The sequence below is a fragment of the Alligator mississippiensis genome, chromosome 3 (assembly GCF_030867095.1).
Source record: "Alligator mississippiensis isolate rAllMis1 chromosome 3, rAllMis1, whole genome shotgun sequence".
NCBI classification, from domain to species: Eukaryota; Metazoa; Chordata; order Crocodylia; family Alligatoridae; genus Alligator; species Alligator mississippiensis.
The window spans coordinates 261643104-261658015 of NC_081826.1; the positions used below are offsets into that span (position 1 = coordinate 261643104).

A 14912-nucleotide genomic window follows, 5' to 3' on the forward strand; every position below is an offset into this window, starting at 1 on the left:
GTAAAGTAGCTGACTGCAAAGTCAAGCAAAAGTGTGGATGTCCACAAAGGCAATGAAAATACTTGAAGCACACTCTTCAACTTCTTATCTAATATTCCATTAATTTCCAGAATAATATCTTTCCCCAGCTAGGCACCTCTGAGAATGTTGGCTAGAATCTACTTAGGAAAATACCTGAGAAGTAGAAGGGTGAATTACCTTTATCAAATCTGCAGCTTAATAATGGTCAATATACAAGAACCCAGTTTATTATTTAGTAGCTGCATGTAGGTGTGACCAATCTGCATGTTGTTAGACCTGATTCTCTGCAGGCTCCAAAAATTACTGAACTCTTAAGAGAGATTTTAAAAATTACTCTGACTAGTTAGAGGAATAGAAAATAGAAAATACTATCTCAATTCAACAATGGAACATAAGATGCAGGAAGAAATTATATACCGGCTAGCAGACAGGTAAGTGGTTAGATACACATATATACACAAATTTTAACAATGTTAGAACATCTTGAAAACATTTACTATTTCTATGCATAATATTCCTGGTAGACAAGGAAAATTAATTGAATGTTTATTTCTGATGATACTCGGATGCTGTCGAAAAGCTTTAAAAAGCTATACGTAAGAAACAACGCAATGGCACATAATCATATAATGTTGTATTTATTTTCAGATACATGTACTACCAAATACATTAATTATTTTTTCTTTCAAGAGTGAACTTAAAGTTGAAGACACCATGGTTTTATTATACTATTTAGAAAAGTAGCAGTATGGTGAAAAATGATGAATGTTTTAGAATTCAATATGCACTTAGCTTGTTGGTAAAATACAACTAATGTAGTAATTACTCCAGCAAGCTAATGCTCAGTGATTATGAGACTAGAGCAAAGATAAAATAGAAAAATGAAGTATTTCTCTCAGCATTTTCTCCAGAAAGTGAGAACATATCTTGAATACCCTTTGCCTCAACAGTCTTAAACATTCCAACATGTGAGCCTCTTACTGCTGCTGTCATAATGCTACTGGGGTGCATCTACACACACAATTTGCCAGAGTCCACAATGGAGTTTGTTGCTCCCAGGCAAGTGTTTACACATGTGCCCAGAAGTGCAGCATGCTGAGCTGAGGCGGAGCAGCCCTGGCCTGGCAGAGGGCTTGGGGAGTCAGTCTGCCAGCCTGGGGGTGCTCTGCCCCAGCTTGGCATGCTATGGAGGGGCTGGCTGGGTCACCAGGGTGCTATGGTATGGGGCTAGCCAATAGGCAGCCCCACACTGACAGTCACTGTCTACACATGCGTTTCAGCACACTAAATGATTCCACTTGTTCTGAAAAGTACTATCTAACAGCAAAGTTAATTAGTTTACTGTGCCCCAATACAGATACATGTGTAGATGTAATGCTTTACTGCAGAGCTAACTAGTGAACTCTACAGTGAAGTGCATGTGTAGATGCACCCTGGGTCTTGTGATTAGGTACAGTACAGTGATAAATAGAATTTAACATCTAAAACATCTGACAGGTTGTGCTAAGCTCTATGAAAACAAGAAGCTATTGTAGGCCTCAGACATGGTCAATAACTAACACACAATAACAGCAAGTGCTAACTGTGGAACTAGCATGAGCCTAAGTTATGGATAATATGTGCTTAAGCTTGCATAGATAGAAGTGCTCAACAGAGAAATGTTCAACATATAATCAATAAGCAGTAGCATGGAAAACACAGAATGAAATCTGTTAGTGAAGAACACCTATATTGGGCTAGGCCAGGTGTGGATAATTACTTATGGAAAGAACTAGTAATAATTAGAGGTAATGACTTCATGATTTATCACTTAATGAAAAATTAATTATGGGTTCCTATTAAAATGATAGTGGGTGTGTCTTCATGAGCAATTAAGGCACAAGAATAAACTCTGGAGCTTATTGCTCTGGAATATATTGCTCCCAGGCATGCTGTTTGTATGTGTGCCTGGGAGCAATAAGCTCTGGAGTTTATTTATACACAGCACAGGGAGCCGTGTCAGAGCAGTTGCAGCTGGCAAAGGGCCCAGGGGGTCAGATGGCCAGCCAGGGGCTGCTCCCCCCAGCTCAGTGTGCTGTGGAGGGGCTTGCTGGGGCACAAGGGCGCTTCAGCATGTGGCTAGGTGGCAGGCAGCCCCACAATGAAGCACCCTCATGCCCCAGCCGGCCAGGGCAGCATTTACATATGCGCTGCTGTGGAGTTTTTTACTCTTCAGTGGGATAGTACTTGTATTTACTATCCTGCTGTGGAGTAAATTAGTTTACTTTGGTCCAACAGGGGTGCACATGTAGATGCCAAGATGTTTACTGCATAGCTAATTAGTCAACTGCACAGTAAAGGTCTCATGTAGATGCACCCAGTGTGTTCTTGTTAACTCAATATGGAAAGGTGGAAATGTATAATTGATGGTTGTCAGCCTTGGACACTTCCAAGGGGTCTATGCCAAGCTACAGAAGTGGCTCAAGTAGGAAGTCCCAAAGCCTGTTTCTGAAGGCACTTTTACATGTGCTTTGGGGGTGGGGGAGTGGAGCTTTAATTAGAGTGGCTCTGAGAGCCGCTCTAATTAAAGTGTTGCTGCATCTTGTGTATCAGCGCCCACACACTTAAAAATGGCAATGGGGGCGCTTGAACAGAATCTCATTTGACAAGCTTCAGTTCAAGCACCCTCGCTACCATTTTTAAGCATGGGGATGCTGATACATGAGACACAGTCATTGCCACACTCCAGCAGACGTGATTAATCGAGTCTGTTCTGACACACTGGAATTCCAGTGCATTGGAGCAGCCTCCACACTCATGTATAGGTGCCCCGAGCGACCAGACAGTGAGCCTATGTAGTTGTGACAATTAGCCTGTTCAGCAAAAAAAAGCAAGCAGTTAATATACCCAGCTAAACCATGTCAAATTAAACAGGGCAAAACACCTGCAAGAAGACACAATAAAAGAAGGCCTTAAATAAGATAATCCAAATATAGCTTTAATTTAAATAGTAGTGATTATGTAACTAAATATTTTAGTTGTAGCTTTGTTGTAATAGATATGTCTGTGGTCAGATTGTAGAAACATTAAAGATGTGATTAACCAGTTAATCACATCTTAAATTGTAACCCAGCCACATCTTAAACTGCCATCACATCCCGTCTGGATGTGCCACTTGATGAGGTAAAAGAAATCCTCCCTTCCAAAATTGTAACTTTCAGAGTCACTGCTAATTGACTAACTGACCTCTTCTAAGTGCATAAGAGAATTGTTATAGCTCAATTTCAAAAGTTTCAGAGAAACATAAGAATTTGAATAATACTAATCCAAGAATGTTATTTAGACTATTACAGCAAACAATCTATAGATATAGGGTATAGACTGAAAGGAAAATGGAAGAATTCCACAAATTCAAGACCTGCGGCTAGTCTGCCCACTACTTCTGTCTTGTGTCTCCCCAGCTGGTATAGGTGAGAATTTATACTGTACTGTTGTGGGTAGCTAGATAGGCACTGAAGTGCTTTTGGCAAGTGACAATAAAAAGTCAGTCTGTAAATCTGTCCCTTGCCTCTCTTCTACTGTGAGTGGTGATAATTAAGGAAACTTTTAAGGGCAATGATTAAGGGGAGTGAAGGATTGATAGTCTGTATTTGGATTAAATTTAAAGGTTTTTAATAAGGGTCTACCTCTATATGGACTACCACATTCACATGGAAATGGACATTTAAAACTTTCTGCAAATAGGATGTAGGTTAAATATAAGCATCTGAGGTAAAAGGATTATAACCACAGAAGAATCTCTCTTCTGGTAGGGCTGCATACCAAGGACTGGGAATTGTGGAAGTCGGGTCTTGTTTCCAGATCAACCACTGAGATGATGTATGGCAATGGGAGGCTGTTTCTGTATCATTCTGTAATTTTCTCTGCCTTTAAAACTGAGGTAAATCACACCTTTGCACAATGCCCTTAGTAAGATGATGAAGAAATATTCCATATATAAAAATATACATTTTTGCTCAGTACCAAAATCTTGATTTATTCACCTCCACTTGGTAAAACTGTATCATGTTTATTTAATAAAGACTTCATCTAGTAATTGCTCTAGATGTTTGGGGCTAAATTACTGTGGCTACCACTAAGTCTGTACATGATAAAATTGATCCCTTAAAGCTATCATGCCCCACCCCCCATATTAGGACATAACTGTGCAATCTTAAAACTAATATGGTTAAAACTTGGTAAAAAGGTGACTTTAAACAAATGAGCATTACTAAAGAGTAGGTTGGATATCTCTACTATCCTAATCACTCTAGGCTGGTAAATCTCCCAAATAAACTAGTATCAATTACAGCTGCTGGGATGTGCAACACAATCTTTCAGTTACATTAAAAAAACCCACAATTTGCTTGGTAACCACTGATATCTTGGTATACCACAGCTGCATTATTGGTTTAATTCACAGTGTCAGTGGTTCTTCTTCTGGTGTGGGAAATTGGAATAGCTTGCTTTTAGTCTCAGGAGCTCATCCATTAGGGGCAGACATGACATAAATCAGTTTAAGTTATCAGAAACTGGTTTAAACCTGTAACAGAACAGATGTTCAATGCACATAAATCTGTTTGAAAATGGCTGAAACCGGTTTGAGATAAACCTGGTTGAATGTAGCATCAGATTTAACAGATTTGGGTCAATCCAGTGTATGCAAGGTCTGTCCCAGACCCCTTGCTGGTTGAAGCTTAAATCAGAGTCCCCCAGCATTCTAGCATGCTGTCTGGGCTGGGCAGAGCCCTGTGCTTCACAGCAGGGCTGGCCCCTCCCCTCTGCTCCCTGGCCAGAGCTCCAACACAGACTTGCAGGCACAGCAGGGTCTGCTGGCTTCCCCATACCCTCCTTCCCCCACCCCCTCATCACTCCCTGCTTAAGCAGGGATCTCTTCCTCCTCTTTCCCACAGCATGGACCATAACTAGCATGTGGCATGTTAGCTAACGCTGTGTAAGGCTCCAGCAGAGACTGCAGACACAGCAAGGTCTTCCTGGCTTCCTCCTGCCCTACCCCACCCTCACTGCTCAAGCAGGAAATTCCCCACTCTTGTCCCTCCCATCTCCCACAGCACGGACCCCAGCCCCATGGACCCTAGGCATGTGGTATGCTAGCTAAGCCAAGAGGTGATGGGGGCGTGTCTCTCTCCAATTTCACTGGGGCAGGCAGACAGAACAGTGACTGCTTAGGGCTGTTTGGAGCTAATCAGCTGGTAAGGTGTTTAAGAAGTTTGAAGCAATGGAGAGAGGCCATTGTTTTGTTAATAAGTGATAAAGACTGTCAGCACCCAGCTGGCTTGCTTGCCTGTCAGTTTGCTACAGACAGTATGACAAAGCAGGGAGGGAGATTGAAAAGCTCTGTATCATCAACAGATGCATGCACTGCACCCCATTCCCCTTGCCTCAGAGTGCTAGCTGGGGGCTGGCAACACTCCCACCCCTTGAGCAGCCAGCTGGGAAAAGCCTGGGACTGTGCAGGCAGACCTCCCTAATGAAAGAATCCTGCTAGGGCCTGGCCACACCCTGCTCAGTTTAGCTCCCTGCAGAAAGGAAGGGAGGTCTACTCTAGCACCCCACCCTCCCCAGGCTTCTAGCCTGAGCCACTGCCTATGTGCCTGAGTTTCCTCAGTCCAGAGAGAATGTCTCTCCATTTTCAAACTGGTTCAGCTTAGTAAGGTAAGACTAACCTGTAAACATTGAATTAATTCAGACTTGGGCTTTTTGAATGTCTGTCCCTAGCCCATGAGGAGATTCAGTTATCATTATTTGAGTGCAGATGTTTTTATGCAAATCTACATTACTAAAATAAACTCTGTTCATCCATCACAAATCTAATTCTTGAAGTGAAAAAAGGAACTCCACTGTTAATTATGTCATGTAATTAGAGGCAGTCTATCCATTTATGTACCAATTATGTATCCATGTATGTTACCAATTATCAAGTGTTCATTAAAAATGCTAATAAAACTGGATTTTTTTGTTTTTCCTTTGAAATGAATGTTAGTATAATCTGAGGGAGTATTATCAAGAGAAAATGTAGCTTAACTAGCCTAAGTATGGTCTTAATTAACCAATAGCCTCTGATAATCTGCCAGGCTACGTGAACAGTCAAACTCTACACTTTACTTTCAGTGGATGGCTGAACAAAGGTGAAATTACCTATTAAATTAAACTAATTTTACAGGAAAAATAAACTTTCACTAAGGAGGGATGCTTCATGTAGCATATAAGATTTATCATTTCTGAAAATGTAGCAGTATGTTTTAAAAAAGAAAAACTTCTTGAAATCTGCCCAGGTTTACTTACTGTGCATTTGAGCTGCAATCAAGTACTAGTGGCCTAATGTAAACAAGGATATCGAAGAATCAATATGGCAATAAGACTTGTTAGTGACCAACCAAATGTTTGTCCTGAACCACCACGTACCTTTTTGTAGTCACTGTGTTCAAGGGAGTGAAAATGTTGATGACTGGTTCTCTCCTAGATTTTCTGATACTGGTAGATACAACTATCAAAGACTCAGAAATGGATGTGTACATTTCAAAAGAGCTCTGTCACTTAAATTAAAGGAGCAACTGCTACATCAACACGTTTTTATTCTCTATATATAGGGAGGTCAGAACCCACATGTTGTCAGTGGACAGAGTTGAAAACTAAGAATCCAGCTTCTGATATTCTAATCCTGGCTCTGCAAAAGAAGTGTATCTAGTAGATAAGGCACCACAGTCTCACACACAGATTTGATACAAGGAGCCGGAAAAGCGACGTAGCTTTGGATGAGATGAGTGTGTCTCATTGGAGACAGGGTTCTGCCAGAGATTTCTCAGTTGACTATATCCTGTAGCAGTTGTGAGGTGTTGTTCAAGAATATGGAATGTGACGTGAACCTAATAATTAACACCAATCAGCCAAAGCATTTTTTCATGGGTCACTGCCCAGCAAATTAGGAAGTAGACAGGAATAGTGCTGTGTTAGAAGTTAATATATAGTCTGTAGTATGAAGGAGTTTGTGAGGCTGTGTACACATGAGAATTCTCTTGGTTTGTTCTCCAGGTAGAAAAGCTTACCTAGGGACACCTGAAAAGACATTTGAATGCTGAGCCCCTAAAAAGCAGACAGCTTGCAGGGGTGATTCTGCACAGCCAGGAGGACTGTCCTGTGCACATATCTCACCATGTCCTGCAACCTGCAGTCTGTCTGGAGACAGATGGCAGCAGTGCACAGGGCAGCTCTGCCCTGACTAGCTGACCCAGATTGCCTCCCATGGGGTAGGGTAGGAACAAAGTGCCCTGTAATGCTGGAGGACACTGCTGTGGCTTCTCTCAGAAGAATGTGTACAGACATTCATTCTCTCAGGATAAATTCTCCTAGGAGTGATTTAACCCTGGCTGTTTCCAGGATATTTTTTTCTTTTAAAGTGGCTATTTTTGCTGTGGGAGAAAACTCCTGGACATCTGTACACTTGTGGTTTCTCCTGGAAAAGACGCAACTCTTCCAGAAGGAAGTGAACATGGCCCAAATAAGCTTTTGGAAAATACAGTTCGGGTTGTGAGAGCCTCAGAACATTCAGCATAAATTGAATGAATGGTGATCTGAGCAGAAAGCCTCTGAAATTCTACTGAATATGCAAATAATTTTTTGAGAAGCTTATAATTTGACTAAATCTGGGAAGAAAATAAAAAAGAATAAAAAAATCTGGTGAGAACAAAAAGTACCTAACTGCTCCCAAGTGTTCTCACCCTACCAAATTTCAGGTCCATGCACCAAAGAATAGAAGTGATAAACGCTCTTCAAAAATGTAATAAAAATCTTTCTTACATAGAAAAAATATGGTAGCTTTTCCAAACTTAGCTTGTGAGAATAAAATTAATTTTTACAGACATGTTGAGACAAGACAAAATAAAATCGCGAGGCAGGCAGCAAACTCCCCCCCCCCATATTAAAACGGTGGAGGTTCTAAGACAAACAACAATAGAAAGTGTTAAGTAACCTTTACTATAGACCACATTCCTTGGCTGGACTACTTCTCCTGTGATGGCTTCTAGTTGAATTGATATCATACAGTCATCCATGTTGATACCATACATCTGACCATGTTGTGTAATTGGAGGGTAGTCCAGCCAAGAAGACCAGTGCAGGGAGGAAAGTGCAGATGTGAAGCACTCTGCTTGCAACTCTCATAAAGCACTAGAACAGCTCAAGCAGACAAATGAATATAAAAAGAAGTCATGTTCTAAAACTCTTGAATTGATTATTTTCAGAGTTTTCTATTCTAGCCTCTTTATTCCAGTAAATGTATGGCCTACCTTGTTTATTGGTACCAAGACCTAAACCTGGGTCAAATAAGTTGATTATGCTCTTTTGTAGTACAGATGATTCAAGAATTTGGTGCTATACATGTCATATGTACTTCTACGAACAATTAAAAAGAGAGACCATTTTTGAAAATAATGCTAATGCATGTGGTGTAGTTGTATAGGCCAGTACCTTTCCGGTGAAACTGAAGGGATCCTAGCAGACATACAGATTTAAGCATCTCTGTTGTGTACATTTCTAAGCAACACTGCAACTGGATGTATAGTCTACAGATTTCAGGGTGAATCTCACCATCTTCTGGGCTGCAATAAGAAAGAGGAAAACATAATTACTTAAAATATATAGTCATTACCTATTTGATGTACAATCTACAAAAATCAGGTTTTTATTTTATTTAAAAACTGTTTTTCATTCTTTATAAACTTGGGCTAGACATTACAGAGCTGTATTTTACTTACTTTTCCCCCTCCCTAGTCATCTACAAAGTGTGCATTAAAAAAGACTTCAAGGGATGATAAATTTTGCATTTCCCTTCATGCCACAATCACAAAGTTATCATCTTCTTAAGGACTTTGGTAGCTTTGTTCATTATGTCATTAACTTTGTCTAAGAACAGAGAGAAGCATGGCCCCTATTTTCTCCTCTGCACCCTTTTTGACAGCTTCAAGGCTTGAGAAATCTGAACATTCCTTTGCTCTCCATGCACTTGAGGGGAAGAGTAACTTTGACAGTGGTAGATTCACATAGAACATGTGCTCTCTAACTACAATTGTACTGGGTTGCTGTGTTGAGGGACAAGGAATCAGTAGGACCTCCTTGCACACTGTCTATCCAGGGCCCACATACAAGACCAAGCATGGTCAAACCCATTATGGTGACATGGTTTTTGTTATCCTGGAGGATCTTTGATTATAAACCTCTTCTAGAGGTTTGTTACTGTTACAAATTAGTGTATGATATCCACTACTAGGGAAGCTCCAAAACCATGTGGATACTCCACAGAAAAGCATGAAGACAAGGTTTCTTCTCCCTACAGTTTATAGTCTAAAAAGGCCTTTGTTTTTGCAGTTAATTAAACAATGCCTGTTTCTCATTTTTCAGTATGTCAGTCTTGATAAGCACTCTAAAATACTTTTGGTCCCAAAAGGGGGGTATGAATACCTATCATATATTGTCCTGTTTAACTTTAATCTTTTCATTCCTCTATCAAAATCTGGAAGTGCACCATCACCATTTTGTTATAGAGATTTTAAATATCTTGCCCTGAATACTTCATGACTCAAGTTTTTTTCCAGCCTGAGGGATAGATTCTACTCTGGAGATGTCAGAACTGATCCATAGAATATACAGGGAAAGGAGAACAGTAATGATGATAGAAAGACCAGTATAGGAATGGAAAACAACAAGTGACACCTGGATGTTGAAAGTTAATTACCATCCATTTTTGCCTCTACATACATATAGAGCTACATGTCTGGATGCCAGCTGCAGGTTCCCACAACTGCAGTTCCACATGTGGCCCAGTCCTGTGGAGCTGCTCCCACATTAGGGAGCACATAGCTTTCTGGTGAATGTGGAACAAGCAGTAGAAGCCACAACACAAGAAAACCATAATTAAGGAAAAAAGAAACACAAAGGAAAAAGGACAAAAGAAGTAGTAGTAGAAAATACTGAAGGGTTAGAACCTGCACTAGATTGAGAGGTGGAAAGGAAGACAGTTCTTATCTGTCAATCTGTTGTAAAGTGTGGCCCACCAGGTCCCTGGCACTTGTTGCATTTATTGCATGAATAACATGTTGTGCCATAAATAATAATATACCACACACATTAAATGTATAGTGCCATAAAATCGCAAGCCAGCCACAAAGATATTCCATGAATATGTGGAACATCTTTGTGGTTGGTTTTTATAGTGCCATAAATTGAATATATGACATGCCCCACTATCCTGAAGCTGACATTCAGCTGGAATGTGGCTGGGGGCTATCCTGGATCTGGCAGGCACTTCAAAGTCAGCCCCAGTCCTAGACAGCTGCGAGTCTATTTGTTGATGTTGACCTAGGGTTGGAGCTGGACCTGGGGCTGATGCCAACAATCAGCATTGGCACCAGAAAGCCCCAGAGCCCATAGGATTGGCCTGGGGGCAGTTCTGCAGTGGTGCAACTAGGATCAAAATACTTTATGACCCATCTCAAACACTGCACCTCCTGTCATGCCAGATGTGTATGGTAGGAGGTGTAATGTTTGGAATGGGGCATAAAAGTCTTCTGGTCCCATTGCACCATTATTTTAACATCTACCTGTAGCCTCAGAAACAGGTTGGGGACTGTAGACCTAACCAAAAACAGGCTAGGTATACAGTGACTGTGGGTTGTTTTCTTCTTATATACAGGAAAATAAACTTAATTATTATGTGACCTATTATCCCTCTGATACATCATACAACACATAAACTTTTATATGCAATGATTTCTACTTTCATTTAAAGAGACTCAGAAATTATATATTTACTGCATTTTCATACTGACAGACAATAAAGCTATGGTTAACAATACAGAAAAGGTATTTTTGCAGTGTGTTAAAGACCAGATTTTTCAGATACTGGCCATGACTTATCCTATTCTCAATGACTATATATTCAGAAAGTGTTTGAGGCCCTGAAGTCCATGCACATTTTCCCTGAAAAATTCACTGCTTGAACTTGGATTCCATTCTCATTAAAAAAAATCCATCCCTGTACAAGAAAATATTTGTTCAAAATACATCCTTATTGTAGCTTCACATTCTTCTCAAACAATATGGCCAGATGCAAAAAAATTTTCAGCTTTTCTTCATGCAGTGGAATGACTGAGTGCTAATTAGTGCTCCAGCCCCTACAGAGACAAAGTCCCACAGCACTGTAGGGAAGCACAAAACACTACCAAGGGAATGGCTAACGTTGAAATTTTAAAAAGGCATTTAATTAGGGTTTCTTCAGCTGCTGTCTTTTTCTTCCACTACATACATTACTGCATTTTATAATAGTTTAATGGATTCTTTTCTATAGTGTCTAGATAGGATTCAGCAGTAACACTGGGACACAGATGGTGGGACACAGGGGCAGGGGCGATTTCTGGTTGTCATACGGTTGCAATTAGCCTTTTTTTTTTCACCCTTCTGCCCTAAGTTAGTGTCAGGGGTGGTTGTCTTGTTTGCCCCACCCTAGTTACAGCACTGGTATTCAGCCCTGCATTTTCTTAAATAATACCTCCACTTCAGACTTCTGCAGTCAGGACATTTCCCTCTGTTTAACAATCTAAATTCCCTGTGCCCATTTGATCTATGAACACTCAGTAGATCAGGAATTCAGTTTTCTCCATAGTTTAGCAGTAAACATGCTGTTAAATTAAATAGCGCTATGGTTTTTTAGTTTGCAGAGGCTGAGAAAAATTAGTGATTTAATCACTGACTGGGGTTAGTCAAGGAGACAAGATAAAACAGTATGAAGGGGAGATTAAGATCTCCTTTACCTTAGTTTAAATCTAAAAGATGGCTACTCTAGATTTATACCAGCATGATCAGGATCCATAAAAGGCCCTAAATTTTGTAGGTGTTATGTTCATGAAGATCTCAACGATTTAAAAAATCTGTGCAAACAGCAGTTTCAGAATTAGACTCTAATGGCCAATGGGAACTAACTGTGTGGAGCAAAGAGCAGCATCTGACTCTTATAAATTGACTGAAGAAGGTAATGGATGTGAAGGAATTTCTGGTTCATCAATACATCAGGTTTTCTTAGCTTGTAACGTTTTAATATTTCTATATGTCAGTGCTAATAGTTTCATTCCTGTAATCCAGTTGAAGCTTTAGAGATGTGGATCCTACCTTCACCCAAGAGTATCTTAGTCCTTGAGGGCGTGTCTACGTATGCAATTAATATACTGAATAAACTCTGGTGCAATTTGAACTACAGTAAACTAATCCTAACATCACTGTCTACACATGTGTTTAAGCACAGTCATTTACTCTACCATTGGATAGTATCTTTATCTCATGGGAGTATCCAGTGGTGCTGTAAATTAGTCTACAATGGCCCAATTGCCATGCACATGTAGACAGTGATGCTTTACTGTGCAGTAAATTAGTCTACTGAGCAGTAAAGCACATGTGTAGACATGCCCTGACATGTGGCAGGTTTTGTTATACTCCTTATAATTTAGGGAGATGCTGGGTGTGTCTACACTTTCATTAATGTGCCTTAGGTATGGCACATTTAGTTTAATACTTGCTTAATAAAGTTCTAACTAAATGCACAATATCTAGAGTTCCTGTGCAGTAGCACTGGTGCATGGTTTTTGCATGATGCTTACTACGCATTACCCTAATAACACTTTACAGTAGGCTATTAGCATGTTTTTAACCGCCATGCTACTGCACAGTGTTATTAGACTAATGCGCAGTAAACATCTCATGTAGACGTGCCTGCTGACTGTTGCAGATCTCATTCCTAGCCACATAAATCTCCTCATGTATTGTGCAGGAAGTCCAGACACCTGACTGAGCTGTGGGTTACACTAGGAAGCTAGGTACCTAAAGTATCTGAGAGTCCTCTGGACAGCACAGTGGTTTGGATTAGGCCAGGGGCAGGCAATTATTTTGGATGGAAGGCCGCCTACCCAGTTTTGGCAAGCTGTCGAGGGCCGTATGGATAGCTCTGCCCCTTGACAGGTGCCCCACCTCCTGGTCACCATCTTGTGACTGGATGTCCTGCCCCCTATCCCCTGACCTTTGCTGCCAGAAGTCCCTCCCCTTGCTCTCGGAAGTACTCCTTTCAGCAAGGGGCTTTGCCATCTCAGAACCAGAAAAATACCAAATTATATTTTAAAAAATGAACACCTACAACATTCATTAATTTGATTTCAAAAAATATTTTTGTCCTGGTTTACATTTGTTTGTCTAGTATACATAAAGGTGATTGTATTTAATAGCTTAAAATGAAGGCTTCCTCTTGTATATTGTGTAGGGTGTACAGGTTTGTGGGGGGCTGTGGGTGTGTGGGGTGTGGGGTGTGGTTGTTTCTGTGGGGGGGTGGATAGGTGTGGGGGGTGTGGGTGTGAGGTGAGGGAGCATGTGGGGGTGTGTGGATATGTGGGGTGTGGGTGGGTATGGGGTTTGTGGGGAGATATGTGGTGGGAGGCTGGCCAGGCTGTGTGAGGGGGTGTGGATGTGGGGGAGGGTGTAGGTGTTTTTGTGGAGGGGTGGATGGGTGTGGGGGGTGTGGGGTGAGGGAGCATGTGGTTGTGTGTGGATATGTGGGTTGTGGGTAGGTATGGGGTTTGTGGGAGATATCTGGTGGAAGGGTGGCCGGGCTGTGTGAGGGGGTGTGGGTGTGGGGTCCGTGTGTATGGTAGTGCAAGGGGGTGTGTGGGTGCATGTATACGGTGGGGTATGCATGTAGGACTCACCCTACGAACACACACACACACACACACACACACAGCCCCACCCTACCTACACAAAGTTCTTCCCTACACACACACACACACACACACACACACACACACACAAATATTTTCTAAATTTTTTAGGGGCCCTGCAGGCCAGATAGAATGGCCCGGCAGGCTAGATGTGGCCTGCGGGCCATATTTTGCCCACCCCTGGATTAGGCACTAGTAGATTGGCATGTACTTTAATTGTTCACTAAACCATGTATAACATGATGCAGATTCATAATGTTATTTTGCAGGGTCATCCCTGCTGACTTTCCCAACTGAACAAAATTATGAAATAGCAAAAAGTTTACGGAAGTCACTGTTGATAAATGATCCTTTCATTGCTACTATTTTAGAGGAAAGGATTTTTGACATCCAATTTGTCTACTGATTTCTTTCCGAAGTCCAAGTAAGTAAGAGAAGCACTGTACCTACAGGGATTTGGGGGGGGGGGGGGGGGGAGGCGGGAGGGAAGGAGTCATGGCTACTGTGGAAACTATTTACACTGATCAGTGTGTTTCACTTAATTTCTGTCACTAAAAAAAAGAAGGCAATGGGAACAGGATAAAAATATTATATTTTTCATAAATATATTTCATTTCTATGAAGGGAAGAGGTTGATTAAACTAATCTTACTCATTCTGGTAAGCGAAAGTTGTTAACAATTGTGACAGGTAAAGGAGCAGCAATTGTTGACAAGAAAATAGTGTAATTTCTCAGAGGCATTGTGTATATTCACCAGCTGCAAGCAAAATTAGAAAATATAATTATTTAAGTCTTAAATGACATTTCTGGATCTTACAAATCTGTCATGTGTTTGATTTTAAATGCCCAAAGTACTGAGCAGTGCAAAAATATTTGGAGAAGCAACAAGATGCAAAGAAATGAATGACACTTTCTACACAATCCCATTTCTTGAAGAATATTTAACATATGTAGTTGGACTATGAGGCAAATTCTGTTCTTAATTATAACAATGTGAATCAGTGTTTCAGCACTTACCTGCAATAATATAATTTGGCCCCAAACTTCTACATTAAAACTTACATTTCCAGACCATGACCCATGCTGACCAGCTCATATTGG

General features: G+C 40.9%; 2 protein-coding genes across 7 annotated transcripts in view; one reads left to right on the forward strand and one right to left on the reverse strand.

Moving 5' to 3' along the window:
- The window catches only part of SREK1IP1 (SREK1 interacting protein 1), a 190655-nt gene that overhangs the window by 120300 nt on the left and 55443 nt on the right, over positions 1–14912 (forward strand). The gene's annotated exons all lie outside the window — the stretch shown is intronic.
- RGS7BP (regulator of G protein signaling 7 binding protein) overlaps positions 1–14912 on the reverse strand; it is a 90678-nt gene that overhangs the window by 25571 nt on the left and 50195 nt on the right. For all 5 annotated transcript variants that reach the window (XM_059725141.1, XM_059725142.1, XM_059725140.1 and 2 more), the window contains one exon: positions 8527–8657. In XM_059725141.1, the coding sequence (XP_059581124.1) occupies positions 8527–8657 (131 nt within the window). The remainder of the gene's footprint in view (positions 1–8526; positions 8658–14912) is intronic.